Source organism: Tenrec ecaudatus, chromosome 14, assembly GCF_050624435.1.
Source record: "Tenrec ecaudatus isolate mTenEca1 chromosome 14, mTenEca1.hap1, whole genome shotgun sequence".
In the NCBI taxonomy this organism is placed as follows: Eukaryota; Metazoa; Chordata; class Mammalia; order Afrosoricida; family Tenrecidae; genus Tenrec; species Tenrec ecaudatus.
The window spans coordinates 36,764,203-36,776,468 of NC_134543.1; the positions used below are offsets into that span (position 1 = coordinate 36,764,203).

Consider the following 12,266-nt stretch of genomic DNA (forward strand, 5'->3'; position numbering starts at 1 on the left):
CCGCCCAGGAGAGCTTTTTTTCTGGTTTGGGGGGTACCCCCTCATATTCAAGGAAGAGGTGGCTATCCATTGGGATTCCGCAGGGGTATTCTTGGTATATTTCCTGAAAGAACCCAGAATGATAATGTTTTACGAAAATAGAAACAGAATTGGGAGGAAAAGACCAGCGAAGTTACTCTGAGGAAATGTTTTTCCTTCTAACAAAGTATGTGCTCATTCTCCAAGGATAAAAAAGGATGTCCAATGAGAATTATTTGGGGAAATTTTATCCCTTACAGTCAATAGCCCTGATTTTGACCCTTCAGCCTTTTTTTTTGTTCCCCAAACTCCAAGGACATTTAAAAGGAGCACAATGTGAATCCATTCAAGATGCCAAAACTACCATTCTGATGGAGTGTAAATCAAGGAATGTAGAATTGTTCAGGGAAGAGACAGGGCGATGGCATGCCCACGTCTAGAAGTATATAGACCCACATGAACGATACCGCATACACTCGAATATAAGCCAACCCAAGTATCATCTGAGGCACCTAATTTTACCTCAAAAACTGCATTGAAAAAATGTGTTGAAAGGTCAGCTTATACACAAGGATATACGGTATGTCTAAAACTATAGCTTCTTGCTTTGATATTTTTGTTTAATAGAGGTTTCGATGATTTTTCAGCAATGCTTTTGGATTTACCCTCCTATATCCAGCTTGTGTATATGAAATCTATGCTCTAGAACAGGGGTTGCCACTCCTGATGATGCATCAAAACCAAAGCTACCCACAATGTACGTATATGTATTATTAAAGTATACACATGTCTACCGTTTTTATATATATTAAAGGATAAACATAAGATAGAAAATCATGATGCATTGGATAAAAATAAATCGGTATACTTCTAATATCTTATTCCAATATAATAATGTATTATGTCAATAGTACCAAATACACACCCTACTTTGGAAATCAATGATCAAGAAAGTAATGTCTTCCCTCAATAATGCAGATAAGAGGCCTAAAATGCAAATGAACAAGAGGCCTAACATGTTGGTGAAAATAAATTTTCTTGCAGTGGTGGTTTTCTTCCTCTTGGAAGAAGAGAGTTGTAATAAATGGCTGCATCACAATATGGATTGTTAGAATCTGGGGGTGGAGTAGGGGTGTAATGGAGTCCCTGAGACCTGCAAGTGGTTAATATGCTTGGCTGTTAACCGAAATGTTGGAGACTGAAGTCCCCCAGGAGCACCTGAGAAGTAAGCGTGGCAATCTACTCTCCAAACATCAGCCATTGAAGAGTAAGGGAGTCAGTTCTATTTGACAGACATGGGCTCATGGGCTTACAGTGAGTCACAATTAACTGTCGCCAACTGATAATGGTAGCAAAAAATCTCTTGATTACAACAAAACCGTCTCTGCCACATATTATCTCAACAAATTTATGTCTCGTGCAATCAACCCAATAAATTTGAAGCACCAGACTCTAAATACACATTGTAGCATTTCTTTCTTTTAAATGTGTCGAGGATTGTGTCATTACCCAGAATATGGCCTTCCTGGTGAACTCCCAAACATGCTGGGACACAATGCATAATCTGACAGCACTGGGGGGACTGCCCTCCACATGCAATTGGATCAAGTTGGTTGATTATGTTGCATAGGTCTTCCCTATCTTTACTGACTTCTTGTCGACCAGTTCTATCAATGACTGAAAGAAGACTTAAATGTTTCATGCAGGTAGGCCAGCATGCTTGCCTGCAATCATGTTGTTACTGTTAAGTGCTGCGGAATGGGTTCTCACTGAACAACCTGTGCACAACAGAGAGAAGCACTGCCCAGTCCTGCGTCACCCTCACAATTGTTCCTATGTTTGAATCCACCATGACAGCAATCATGACAGCCCAACTCATTAAGGGTTATCCTCTTTTTCACGGACTCTACATACTTTATCAAGCACCATCTCCAGGGACTGGTTTTTGTTTGGTTGGTTTTTTGTTTTGTTTTGTTTTGTTTGGCGGTGGGGTGCTGCTATCATGTTCAAAGTACATGGACTAAAATCTCATCACCCTTGTTTCTTAGAAGAATTCTGGCTCCTTCCGATTCCAGATTCGTTTGTTCTTCTGAAAGTCTATGGTACGTTCTCTGCCCCCCCATCCCAGTACTTTCTGAATTATTTAAGAATATCATGTATTCTTCACATACATACATACACAGATCCACAGCTTGATTTTCTTATAAATCTTATAGCTATAGGGCTTCATAAGCAATACTTATAACAGCAACAAAAAAAAACAACCCTAGAAACAGCCTAATTATCCAACAACCTGAGATTGGTTCAATACACTACAGAATTATTATAAATAGAAATTCATAGATTCACATGCTGAATAAGAAATACTCTACCTAGGAGGATTAGGGGAGGGTTGGGGTAGAAATGGGGAATCAATCACAAGGATCAATCTAGAGCCCCCTCCCTGAGGGATGAATAAGGGAAAAGTGGGTGAGGGGCGACGAAGTATGATGTAAGATATGAAAAAAATAATCAATAACTTATCAAGGGTTTAAGGGGGTTGAAGAACTGGGGAGCAGACATCAGGGGCTCAAGTGGGAAGAGAATGCTGTGAAAATTATGATGGCGGCATATGTGCAAATGTGCCTGACACATTGGAGGAATGTATGGATTGTCATAAGAGATGTAAGAGCTCCCAATAAAAGTATTTTAAAAGAAAAAGAACAAATAATGGAATGAAAAGGTTGGATCAAAATGTGGAAATATTTTTAATAAATATTTTTAAATTAAAAAGAAAGAAAGAAATATTCCACCTCTCCATCCATCCATCCATCGCCCTGACATCAACACTGGGCCTCCTCGGTGAGGGAGCCCTGGGGGCGCAATGGTGACGAGCTTGGCTGCTTCCCCACCCTGGATCCCTGTGTGCTGGGATCAGCTCATGGCACAAAACCACCGCCACTCTTTACTGCAGTAGTTCATCGGGTCTTTTCTTCCACTGGGTGGGTTCGAGGCGTGCAAAGAAGCACCCTAGACTGGAGGAAGTTCTACTCTGTCTATTAACAGTAGAAAGGCTAATTGATGGTATAATAACACAATGGAACACTATAGGGCAACAGTGACATAAATGAATCTCATAATGAGTAGTGAATAAAAGAATTCAGACACAAAATAGTACATGTGCTAAATGATTCTACTTATATAAAGTTCAAACGCAGGCAGAGTGTTCCTAAAGTATTACAAGTCAAGAATGGTCACCTCGGAAAGGATGGAGGTTAATGACATAAGCTAGCTATAGGGAACTAGAAATGTTCTGTTTCCAGGTCGGGGTGAAGTGTGTATCAGTGTATTCATTGTGCTAATATTCACTGATTGATCCAATTATGATTTACAGTTTAAATTAAAAAATTCAAGATGTGAGTATAAAAAGTATATCAAAAGGTCATTATTGCTATGCATACCAGTCATTTAAGATGCTTTCTGAAAAAAACGTAAAAGTTTTTAAAAGAATGATTTCTGAAGATGACCTATATTCACTGAATTACAAATGAAGTCCACTTTTAAGTCTGTCTTTAAGTCAATTTTATATTTAAATCGAAACAGTTAGGAAAGGTTCATATCTAAGAAGAGTCAAATGTTTATCTTAGTATATAGTATACCTTTCTATACATAAAAAACTGAAGAAGTATTTCTAGGTATACTAAAATATTTTAACATAAAACACATAATAATGATAATGTTTTCATGTGTGCCACAAAGTAATTTGTTGTTATATACCTTAGATTTTTAATATACTAAGTTAATGAGGTTGGTTCATAACTATGAGTTGTAACTAAGTCAGATGTTCATAGCCCAGGGACTGCCAATTGAGCTGATAAAATTATTTTTTTATTTTTATCTAGGAACCCAAGGGACAAAAGAATGCATGCAGACCATCAAAAACTTGCTCTACAAAGCTTATCTTAAACAGGTTGTATTTCTTCCAAAATAACAGAAATCATGATAAAAGATCAATTACATTTCATTGCTCTTCATTTAAAAAAATCAACTTAAATGAACATGCTTTAGATATTTTTGTGAATACAAACAATTATTCTTAAATCCATTTTAAAGAAGAAATAAAATGCTGAATTCAAGAAATCAGCCAATGATGTGAAGCCATTGGTTTAGATTTAGTTCTCTGGATCTCAAAAGGCCCACTCCAACTGCATATGTGTGTGTCTCACAGCTTGTGCATCACAAACACTTGTACTATATCCTGGTCTTCTGGCTTCCTCATCAGAATTCCCACTACTGAAAGCCAAGCTATCCGAGTCCTCATGATCATCTTCCTGCCAGGCACTCTGATGACCACCACCTCAAAATCAAAAACCCAAACCCACTGCTTTCATTCCGACTCGTAGCAATGCTGTAGGGCAGAGTCAACTGCCCCATAAGAAAGGCTTCTAATGGAAGCAGACTGCTGCATCTTTCTCCTGAGAGACGCTAGTGGGGTTGAATTTCCATTAGCATCCAAGCACCTGACCCACCATGCCACCAGAGATCCTTGACTACCGGTTCAAACATACCATTATAATCAACTTCTGGCCACTGAAAGCAAACAAAATCTTATTGTATACAAAACAGCACAAAAGACAATATCCAAACCGGAACTATTTTCAAAAGTATACAAAACAGTTCTGAATACTAGCTCCAAGCCTAAAATTGTTACAAAGCTGACAACTGCTACCATTGAAGAAACTGATTAAGAATTGACCTTAGCAATTTCATGGAGTTTTAAGACTTAATATTTATGTCAGCATAACAAAAGTAATACAAAACAGGCACAAAGAGTAAGCAATGAGAGGAACAAAAAAGAATTACCATAGAAGCATCTTAAAACAACCTTTAGTTAGGGTTAGGAAAAAATAAATAAATAAAACAACCTTTAAATCTTCTCCACGCACAAATTGTAAAAATACGAAAAATAAGCTCAGCAGATGAACCAATTTAAGACAATGGTGCTAATGCCTCTAGCAATTAGATTGCACTACCTTACAAAACAATCATCTGTTTCACATGTTCCTCTACCCCACATTGTACGTCAGTGAGATTTACAAGAAGAAAAAAGGAGAAGAAAGAAACACTTACTGGAATTGAAAACTCCTCGGCCAGATACTTCAGTAAGGCAGCTTCTCTCGCCAAGAACTTGTTTCTTTCTTTTAGATTGCCGTGAAGTTGGGTATCAAACTCCTTTCGGACCACAGAAGCAACAGAGTCAATAATCACAAGTTTAACGCCCTTTGCAATAATTTCTTCTTCCAAAGACTCAAGCCTGTAAGAGTAGAATTTGTAAAATAGTAGATAAATGTAAGATACACAATGAAGACCCTATGGTCACAACGGTCCTGCCCCCAACCCCTCATTGTGATTAGGTAAAGAACCAGTTGGCATTTCTGTCCATTGAGGAGGAGGAGGATGCTAACAGTTTTAAATGAAAAAGAGAGAGGGGGAAAGAGCAGGTGTACTGCAAACACTGGTCAAACAAAAATAAAACAGTAGCAATAAACTGTTCTTCCCTAAGTTATAACAGTGATTGCAAGAATTCAATAAATCTCACCTATCGTCAGCTCTCCTATACCTATCGCAGTCTTTTGGAAACAGAACAAAATGTTTTTATGTTGTTTCTTTCCTTAGCGCTCTAATAATACTGTGTAAACTCCAATTTTGGAGTTCAATGATATGTATATATAAAAGCAAATAACTATGCCAAGGTTTAAATAAATATGACACTTCAGAGAAATAATCTCTGAATCAACTGAATGGCCTGCTTTGCACATAAGAAAGCCATCTGTAGCTTTCAAACCTCATTTCAACTCAACACCCCTCCCTGCCCATCGAGTCCATTCCAACTCTTAGCAACCCTAGAAGATGGGGTAGAACTGCCCCTGTGGGTTTCTGAGACTAGAACTCTTTACAGGAGGAGAAAGCCCTGTCTTTCTCCTGAGGAGCAGCTGGTGGTTTTAAACTGCTGACCTTGCAGTCAACAGCCCAATGCATAATCACCATGCCAGCAGATGACCCTATATAGGGTTCCTGAGACTGCACATCTTTATGGATCAGTTAGCCTCATCTTTCTCCCACAGAGTAGCTACTAGGTTTCAACTGACAACCTTGCAGTTAGCAGCCCAAGGCTAGTGATCCATAGCACCACAGGGGCTCCTTTTGCTCCACAGTGTGAAGGCAGATTTCCCACCTCTTATGGTAATGCTTTTCCTTTATTGACACACAGCCTCCCATACCAGTTGTGGGTCAGTTGTGGGTCTATTTATGGGGAGCATACTGATATGTAGTCAGGAAGAAGAGGCTGCATCCATGGGATGCAACCATACACACACACTGATTCCTTCTTTTCTTTCAGCTCCCAAATTCCTATTGGCTATATCTCCAAGTACATACTTCTCTAACACAGTATAAGTTTCGCCATCTGCACCATCAATATCCCAATCCACATTTCATTATCTCTAACGTACTGCAGAACGCGTCCTGGTCCAGCCAAAATCCAGGCTGCAGGACAGGTAGGTTGATTTTTTTCTTTTCTTTTCATTTGTTTTCTTTTCCTTTTCTTCTTCTATTTTTAATGATTCTCTGCTTGTGACTTAGTTGTGAGTGCATTGATCTTTCAAGTGGACATTAGATACCAAGGCTTCCAGCAAAGGGCTTCAATGCTTCTCACTGCCCTTAGGAAACACTCTCTTCCAAATGTGGACGGCCTGTTGAGCTGGCTCTTCTTCCACCCTCCATTGTACCAGTCTCTCGATTATTCGCTCCTCTCCAACCAAGTTCAGGAAGATCAAGGCAAATGTTAGTTCTTTTGGTCTTGGAGTTGGACAGGCTGAGTCGGGCATGCACTATTAGTCCACTGGACTAAACTGTTCTTGATGTCTTTGGATTTTCATCATAGGTCTCATCGACTCTTGAGCAAGCAATATCCCTTGGATTTATCTTTCAAAAAATAAATGTTACTATAAATAGTATTTGACTAGCAACTACAAGATATGTATAGAGGCAAAATTGCTTTTATTATCTTGATTGAAAGAAAGATATTTGCAAAATATGGCATATTATCATCCCAATAATCAGACTGTTCTCTTTTCTAGGTCTTTGCAATGTTGCTCCCCCTGCTTAAAACCCTCTCCAGTTCATTCTGGTCATGGCCAGCTCCCCTTCCATCCTTGAGTCACTTTTCCAGAGGCTTTCCTTGACTTGATTGCTTAAGATCTCATATGGATTCTCTGCATCTCCTCGCTGTACTTTCTTCCCTTCACATCTCTTATCACAAGTTACAGCGGCCTTACTGATTAACTTCTGTCTTGTTTATTGCCTATGTTCCCCTCCCCCCTTGAAAGTATAAGTTCCATGTGGGAAGATAGCTAATCTAGCTTGTTCAACACTGTAATTTTCTATGTCATTCACTCTATAGATACCGTGTCAAGCATGCAGTAAGACCTCAATTGTATTTATTAGTTGAATGAATGAATCAGTGATGGTAGGGTCAAAAACTCCAAAGAAAATATACAAAAAGAGAGGATTGGAATTAGAAAAGAAAGCATTGCTTTGTGGGATTTATAAAGCAAAACCAATTATTTCCCTGCATGAATTGCACCTGACCTGATCCCACCACACCAAGGCAAAGCACCGGGGGAGTGCAGCGGAACAGCAAGGGAATGGAGTGGCAAGGTCCCCAGGGAATGCTGAAAGTGGACTTTGGGGCCAGGGCATGGTGCCCCAACAGACTGGACTGGAAAACGCTCCTAAGGGCCAGCAAACGATCCTTGAACTAACTACAAGCTTTTCTTTTGTGAAGTGTTTTCTTTTGTTCTTTGTCAGTGGTTTGTTTTTGTTGTTTTATTGTCTGGTTGTATACTGTTGCTTTGTTTTCTTCTGTCTTGTTTTCATGCATGTTAGTGTCTCCACAGGTCTGTCTGAATAGGACAGGCTGGATGAACTATCTGAAGGAAAAACAATGGACGACAGTTCTGGGGGGACTTTGGGTGGGGGTGGGGGGGTAGGGGGGTAAGGAAGTGGTATTAACAAACACAGGGACAAGGGAAAAACATGGGACCCAAAATGGTAGTGAGGGGGGAGTGGCAGGCGTGGTGGGGAATGATGAAGGGTAAGGTTGTGTAGAGAAGAAATATAGCTGTAGCCCAGGTGGGGACAGAGCATGGTAGTGGGGCAGGAGGAAAGTCAAGGGAGATGGAGGAAGGAGCTGGGAGTCAAGGGTATTTATGGAGGTCTAGACAAAGACATGTACATGCAAATATATATATGAGGATGGGGAAATAGATCTATGTGTCTGTATTTATAGGTTTAGTATTAAGGTGGCGGAAGGACCTTGGGCCTCTACTCAAGCACTCCCTCAATGCATGAATACTTTCGTTTATTAAATTTGCACTCTATGATGCTCACTCTCCCGACACAACTGCTGAAGCCAAAGCGGGTGAACAAGTAAATGTGGTGAAGAAAGCTGATGGTGCCTGCTTATCAAAAGAGATAGTGACTGGGGTCTTAAAGGCTTGAAGATAAACAAGCGGCCATCTAGCTCAGAAGCAACAAAGTCCACATGGAAGAACACACCAACCTGTGTGATCGAGTGGTCCCGAAGGGATCAGTTATCAGGCATCAAAGAACAAAAAATCATATCATTGGCTGCACACCTCCATGATACGATCGCCGAAGACAAACAGGTACATAAGCAAATGTGGCAAAGAAAGCTACTGGTGCCCAGCTATCGAAAGAGATAGTGTCTGGGGTCTTAAAGGCTTGAAGGTGAACAAGTGGCCATCTAGCTCAGAAGCAATAAAGCCCACATGGAAGAAGCACACCAGCCAGTGCGATCACAAGGTACCAAAGGGACCAGGTATAAAGCATCATGCAAAAAAATATGTATATATATATATATATATATATATATATATATATATATATATATACCATAGTGAATGAAGGGGGAAGTGCAGAGTGGAGACCCGAGGCCCAAGTGTCAACCACTGGAGATCCCCTCATAGAGGGGTTTAGGAGAGGAGATGGGTCAGTCAGGGTGCGATGTAGTACCGATGAAGAACACAGCTTTCCCCCAGATCCTGGATGCTTCCTTCCCCCAACTACCATGATCCGAATTCTACCTCGCAGGACTGGATATGGCAGAGGTTGTACACTGGTGCATAAGGGAGGCACAGGGAATCCAGGGTGGACGATACCTTCAGGACCAGGGGTGTGAGGGGCGATGCTGGGAGACTGGAGGGTGAGTGGGTTGAAAAGGGGTAACTGATTACAAGGATCCACATGTGACCTCCTCCCTGGGAGATGGACGGTAGAGAAGGGGGGGAAGGGAGACTCCGGATAGGGCAAGATATGACAAAATAACAATCTTTGGTTATCAAGGGCTCATGAGGGAGCGGGGAGCGGGGAGGGAGGGGAAAAAAAAGAGAACCTGATGCAGAGAGCTTAAGTGGAGAGCAAATGCTTTGAGAGTGATTAGGGCAAAGAATGTACGGATGTGCTTTATACAATTGATGTATGTATATGTATGGATTGTGATAAGAGTTGTATACGCCCCTAATAAAATATAAAAAAAGAAAATGATTAGGGCAAAGAATGTACAGATGTGCTTTATACAATTGATGTATGTATATGTATGGATTGTGATAAGAGTTGTATGAGCCCCTAATAAAATGTTTAAAAAAAATTATATCCCTGCAAATATGAAATACCATTATTCTAATATGTAAGGATTTTTTTTAAAACTCAGAAGTTGCAAATGTGAAAAGCAAAAACATAAATCTTCGAAATATTACTTAAATTACAAAATGGAAAATCACCTACCTTTGTAGCACTTCTTCACAGGTGAGTTCCCGATAAAGATGAACTTTACTGCTCGTCAAAAGTAATTTTTCTTCACTGTTAAAATAGCTGGGAAAACGGGACTCTGCTATCTCAACCAATCTGGGTAGGAAATGGAAAGCACAAGTGAAAACCACCAATGATATTACAGCCCATGTTGTTGAACCTAATAAATTTCACCTGGGAAGCTCTTCAGCCACAAATAACAGTGGAACAAAAGCCTTGTCAATGGAACAGATGTAGGTAAAATGGGTAAACACAAGATTGGAATGTAAGTCCCCCTTTGAAGACATTGAAAGAGGTCAGCAGTCAGAGGCTGAGATCAGCAAGAGCTGCTAGATCTTACCTAATTATTGTTATTCTTAATTTTATGCAACCTTTTCTTGTGAATTAGCTGATGGTTTGCAGAGCAGAACACCAATCTTACATTCAACAGGTCGTACACATTCTGTTTCAACTCATCCGTTGCACTCCCTCAGTGCACCATCTCTTAGCCCACTTCCTCCCTGTGTTTCCTGTTACTGTTCCTCCTTTCTTCCTCACCCTTCTGAACTTTATCCTTGGGTAAATGGTCCCTTATTCTACATGTTATCTGGAGAGACCAGGCCCTGAAACAGGACAGCATGCTTGGTAAAGTGGAAGGGCAGCACAAAAGAGGAAAACACTCAACACCTGGACTGACACAGTGGCTACAATTGTGAGGTTGGCCCAGGACCACGCAGTGTTTCCTTCAGGAGTGTATAGGGATCACTGTGAACTGGAGCCTAACAACATTCTCCCATAGGTGAGAGTTTAGTTCCCAACCTGAAGGGTGGCTAAGGGTCGTCCTCCCAGGAGTCACACCTACCCCTGTCTAACCAGTGAGCCCGACCTTTGTATGATTTTGAGTTAAGTTCCACACGTTTCCTCCACTCCATCCAGGAATTTTTCAGAGCAGCTGGCAGTAAGTGAGAGCAAGACAAATTCTAGTTGTTTGGGTCTCAGAGTGGTGGACACTGATTTCTGCATGAACTACTATTGGTCCATTGGGCTCATTGGGTCTACAAGTCTTTCCATTTTCATCATGAATCTCAGCTAATCTTGAGCAACCAATAATATCTCCTAGATTTATCCTTCTAAAAATAAATGTTTTTATAACTAGTATTTTAACTAGCAACTACAAACTATGTTTAGTGAGTCAGAAAGGCTTTTATTATCTTAAATGAAAGAGATACTTGAAAAACATAGCATATTATCATCCCAATAATCAGTCATCAGTAAGCCTTCCTGCCTCAATCAGAAAAATATGCTTGCTCATTAATAATTCAGATAAATAAATGATATCCAATGATTCCTTATTAAGTATGAAATTATTTCTAAGCAAAGAAAAGCTATCCAATTTTTTAAAAAACAGCACTGTCATTGAGTTGGTTCTGATCTGCCTTACAGTAAACTTATATAGGGTTTCCAAGACTGTAAATCTTTAGGGAAACAGACAGCCTCATCTTTCTCTGATGCGGCAAATGGTAGGTTTGAACTGATAACCTTGCAATTAGCAGCCCAATGCGGTTTGGTGCGTTAGTGTTTTCTAAACACTAACATCAAAGGTAGATCTAATATGAGGGATACGTCAGTTTGACAAGTTGCAAGATGCAACTGTCTTCACAAATTAGCACAAGATAACGATCCCACGACACTGCAAATATGCAAGGTTTCAAATACTACAGATATTGTAAGATATATGTAATTATAAGGTTTAAAATATTACATATATTATAAGATATTGTAAAATATATGTAATATTTTAAAACTTTAAGATGAGGTTTTCTACTCCAATAAAGAGTTAGAGTCTCAGAAACCCACAGGGGCAGTCTTACAGTCACTAGGCATTGTTAACGACGTCATGGCAGTAAGTGGGCTTTTTTGGGGGGGTGGTTGCAATTCTTTTGGGGGGGAGGGGTATTTCTTTTTTTAATCATTTTATTGGGGCTCATACAACTCTTATCACAATACATACATCCATCCATTGTGTCAAGCACATTTGTACGTTTGTTGCCATCATCATTCTCAAAACATTTGCTTTCTGCTTGAGCCCTTGGTTTCAGCAGTAAGTGGGTTGTTGGCCTCTTAATGAAGCTGACATTTTATCTGCTCTAATACCTAACCATCCAAGGAGGAGTGGGAGGAGAGACTGTGAATACTTAAACTCTCCTGTATCTTGTACTTCATATTTTATGAAAAAGCAAAAGGGGACACTGTTTTCCTTTCCAAGTAGTCAGAGAACTCCAAAAAGAACTTTAAAGATATAAACACAGGAAGTTTCTTCATATACTATAATCAAAAGCAAAAACAACCTTTTTAGTCTATTTTGAACAATCCAGCATAAAAAGAAAATATAACATAAT

General features: G+C 39.8%; 1 protein-coding gene across 3 annotated transcripts in view; it reads right to left on the reverse strand.

The window, feature by feature from the left end:
- The window catches only part of RAD51B (RAD51 paralog B), a 747,597-nt gene that overhangs the window by 689,048 nt on the left and 46,283 nt on the right, over nt 1-12,266 (reverse strand). For all 3 annotated transcript variants that reach the window (XM_075530652.1, XM_075530653.1, XM_075530654.1), the window contains exons 6-7: nt 9,865-9,984; nt 5,128-5,311 (exon numbers count right to left, since the gene is read on the reverse strand). In XM_075530652.1, the coding sequence (XP_075386767.1) occupies nt 5,128-5,311; nt 9,865-9,984 (304 nt within the window). The remainder of the gene's footprint in view (nt 1-5,127; nt 5,312-9,864; nt 9,985-12,266) is intronic.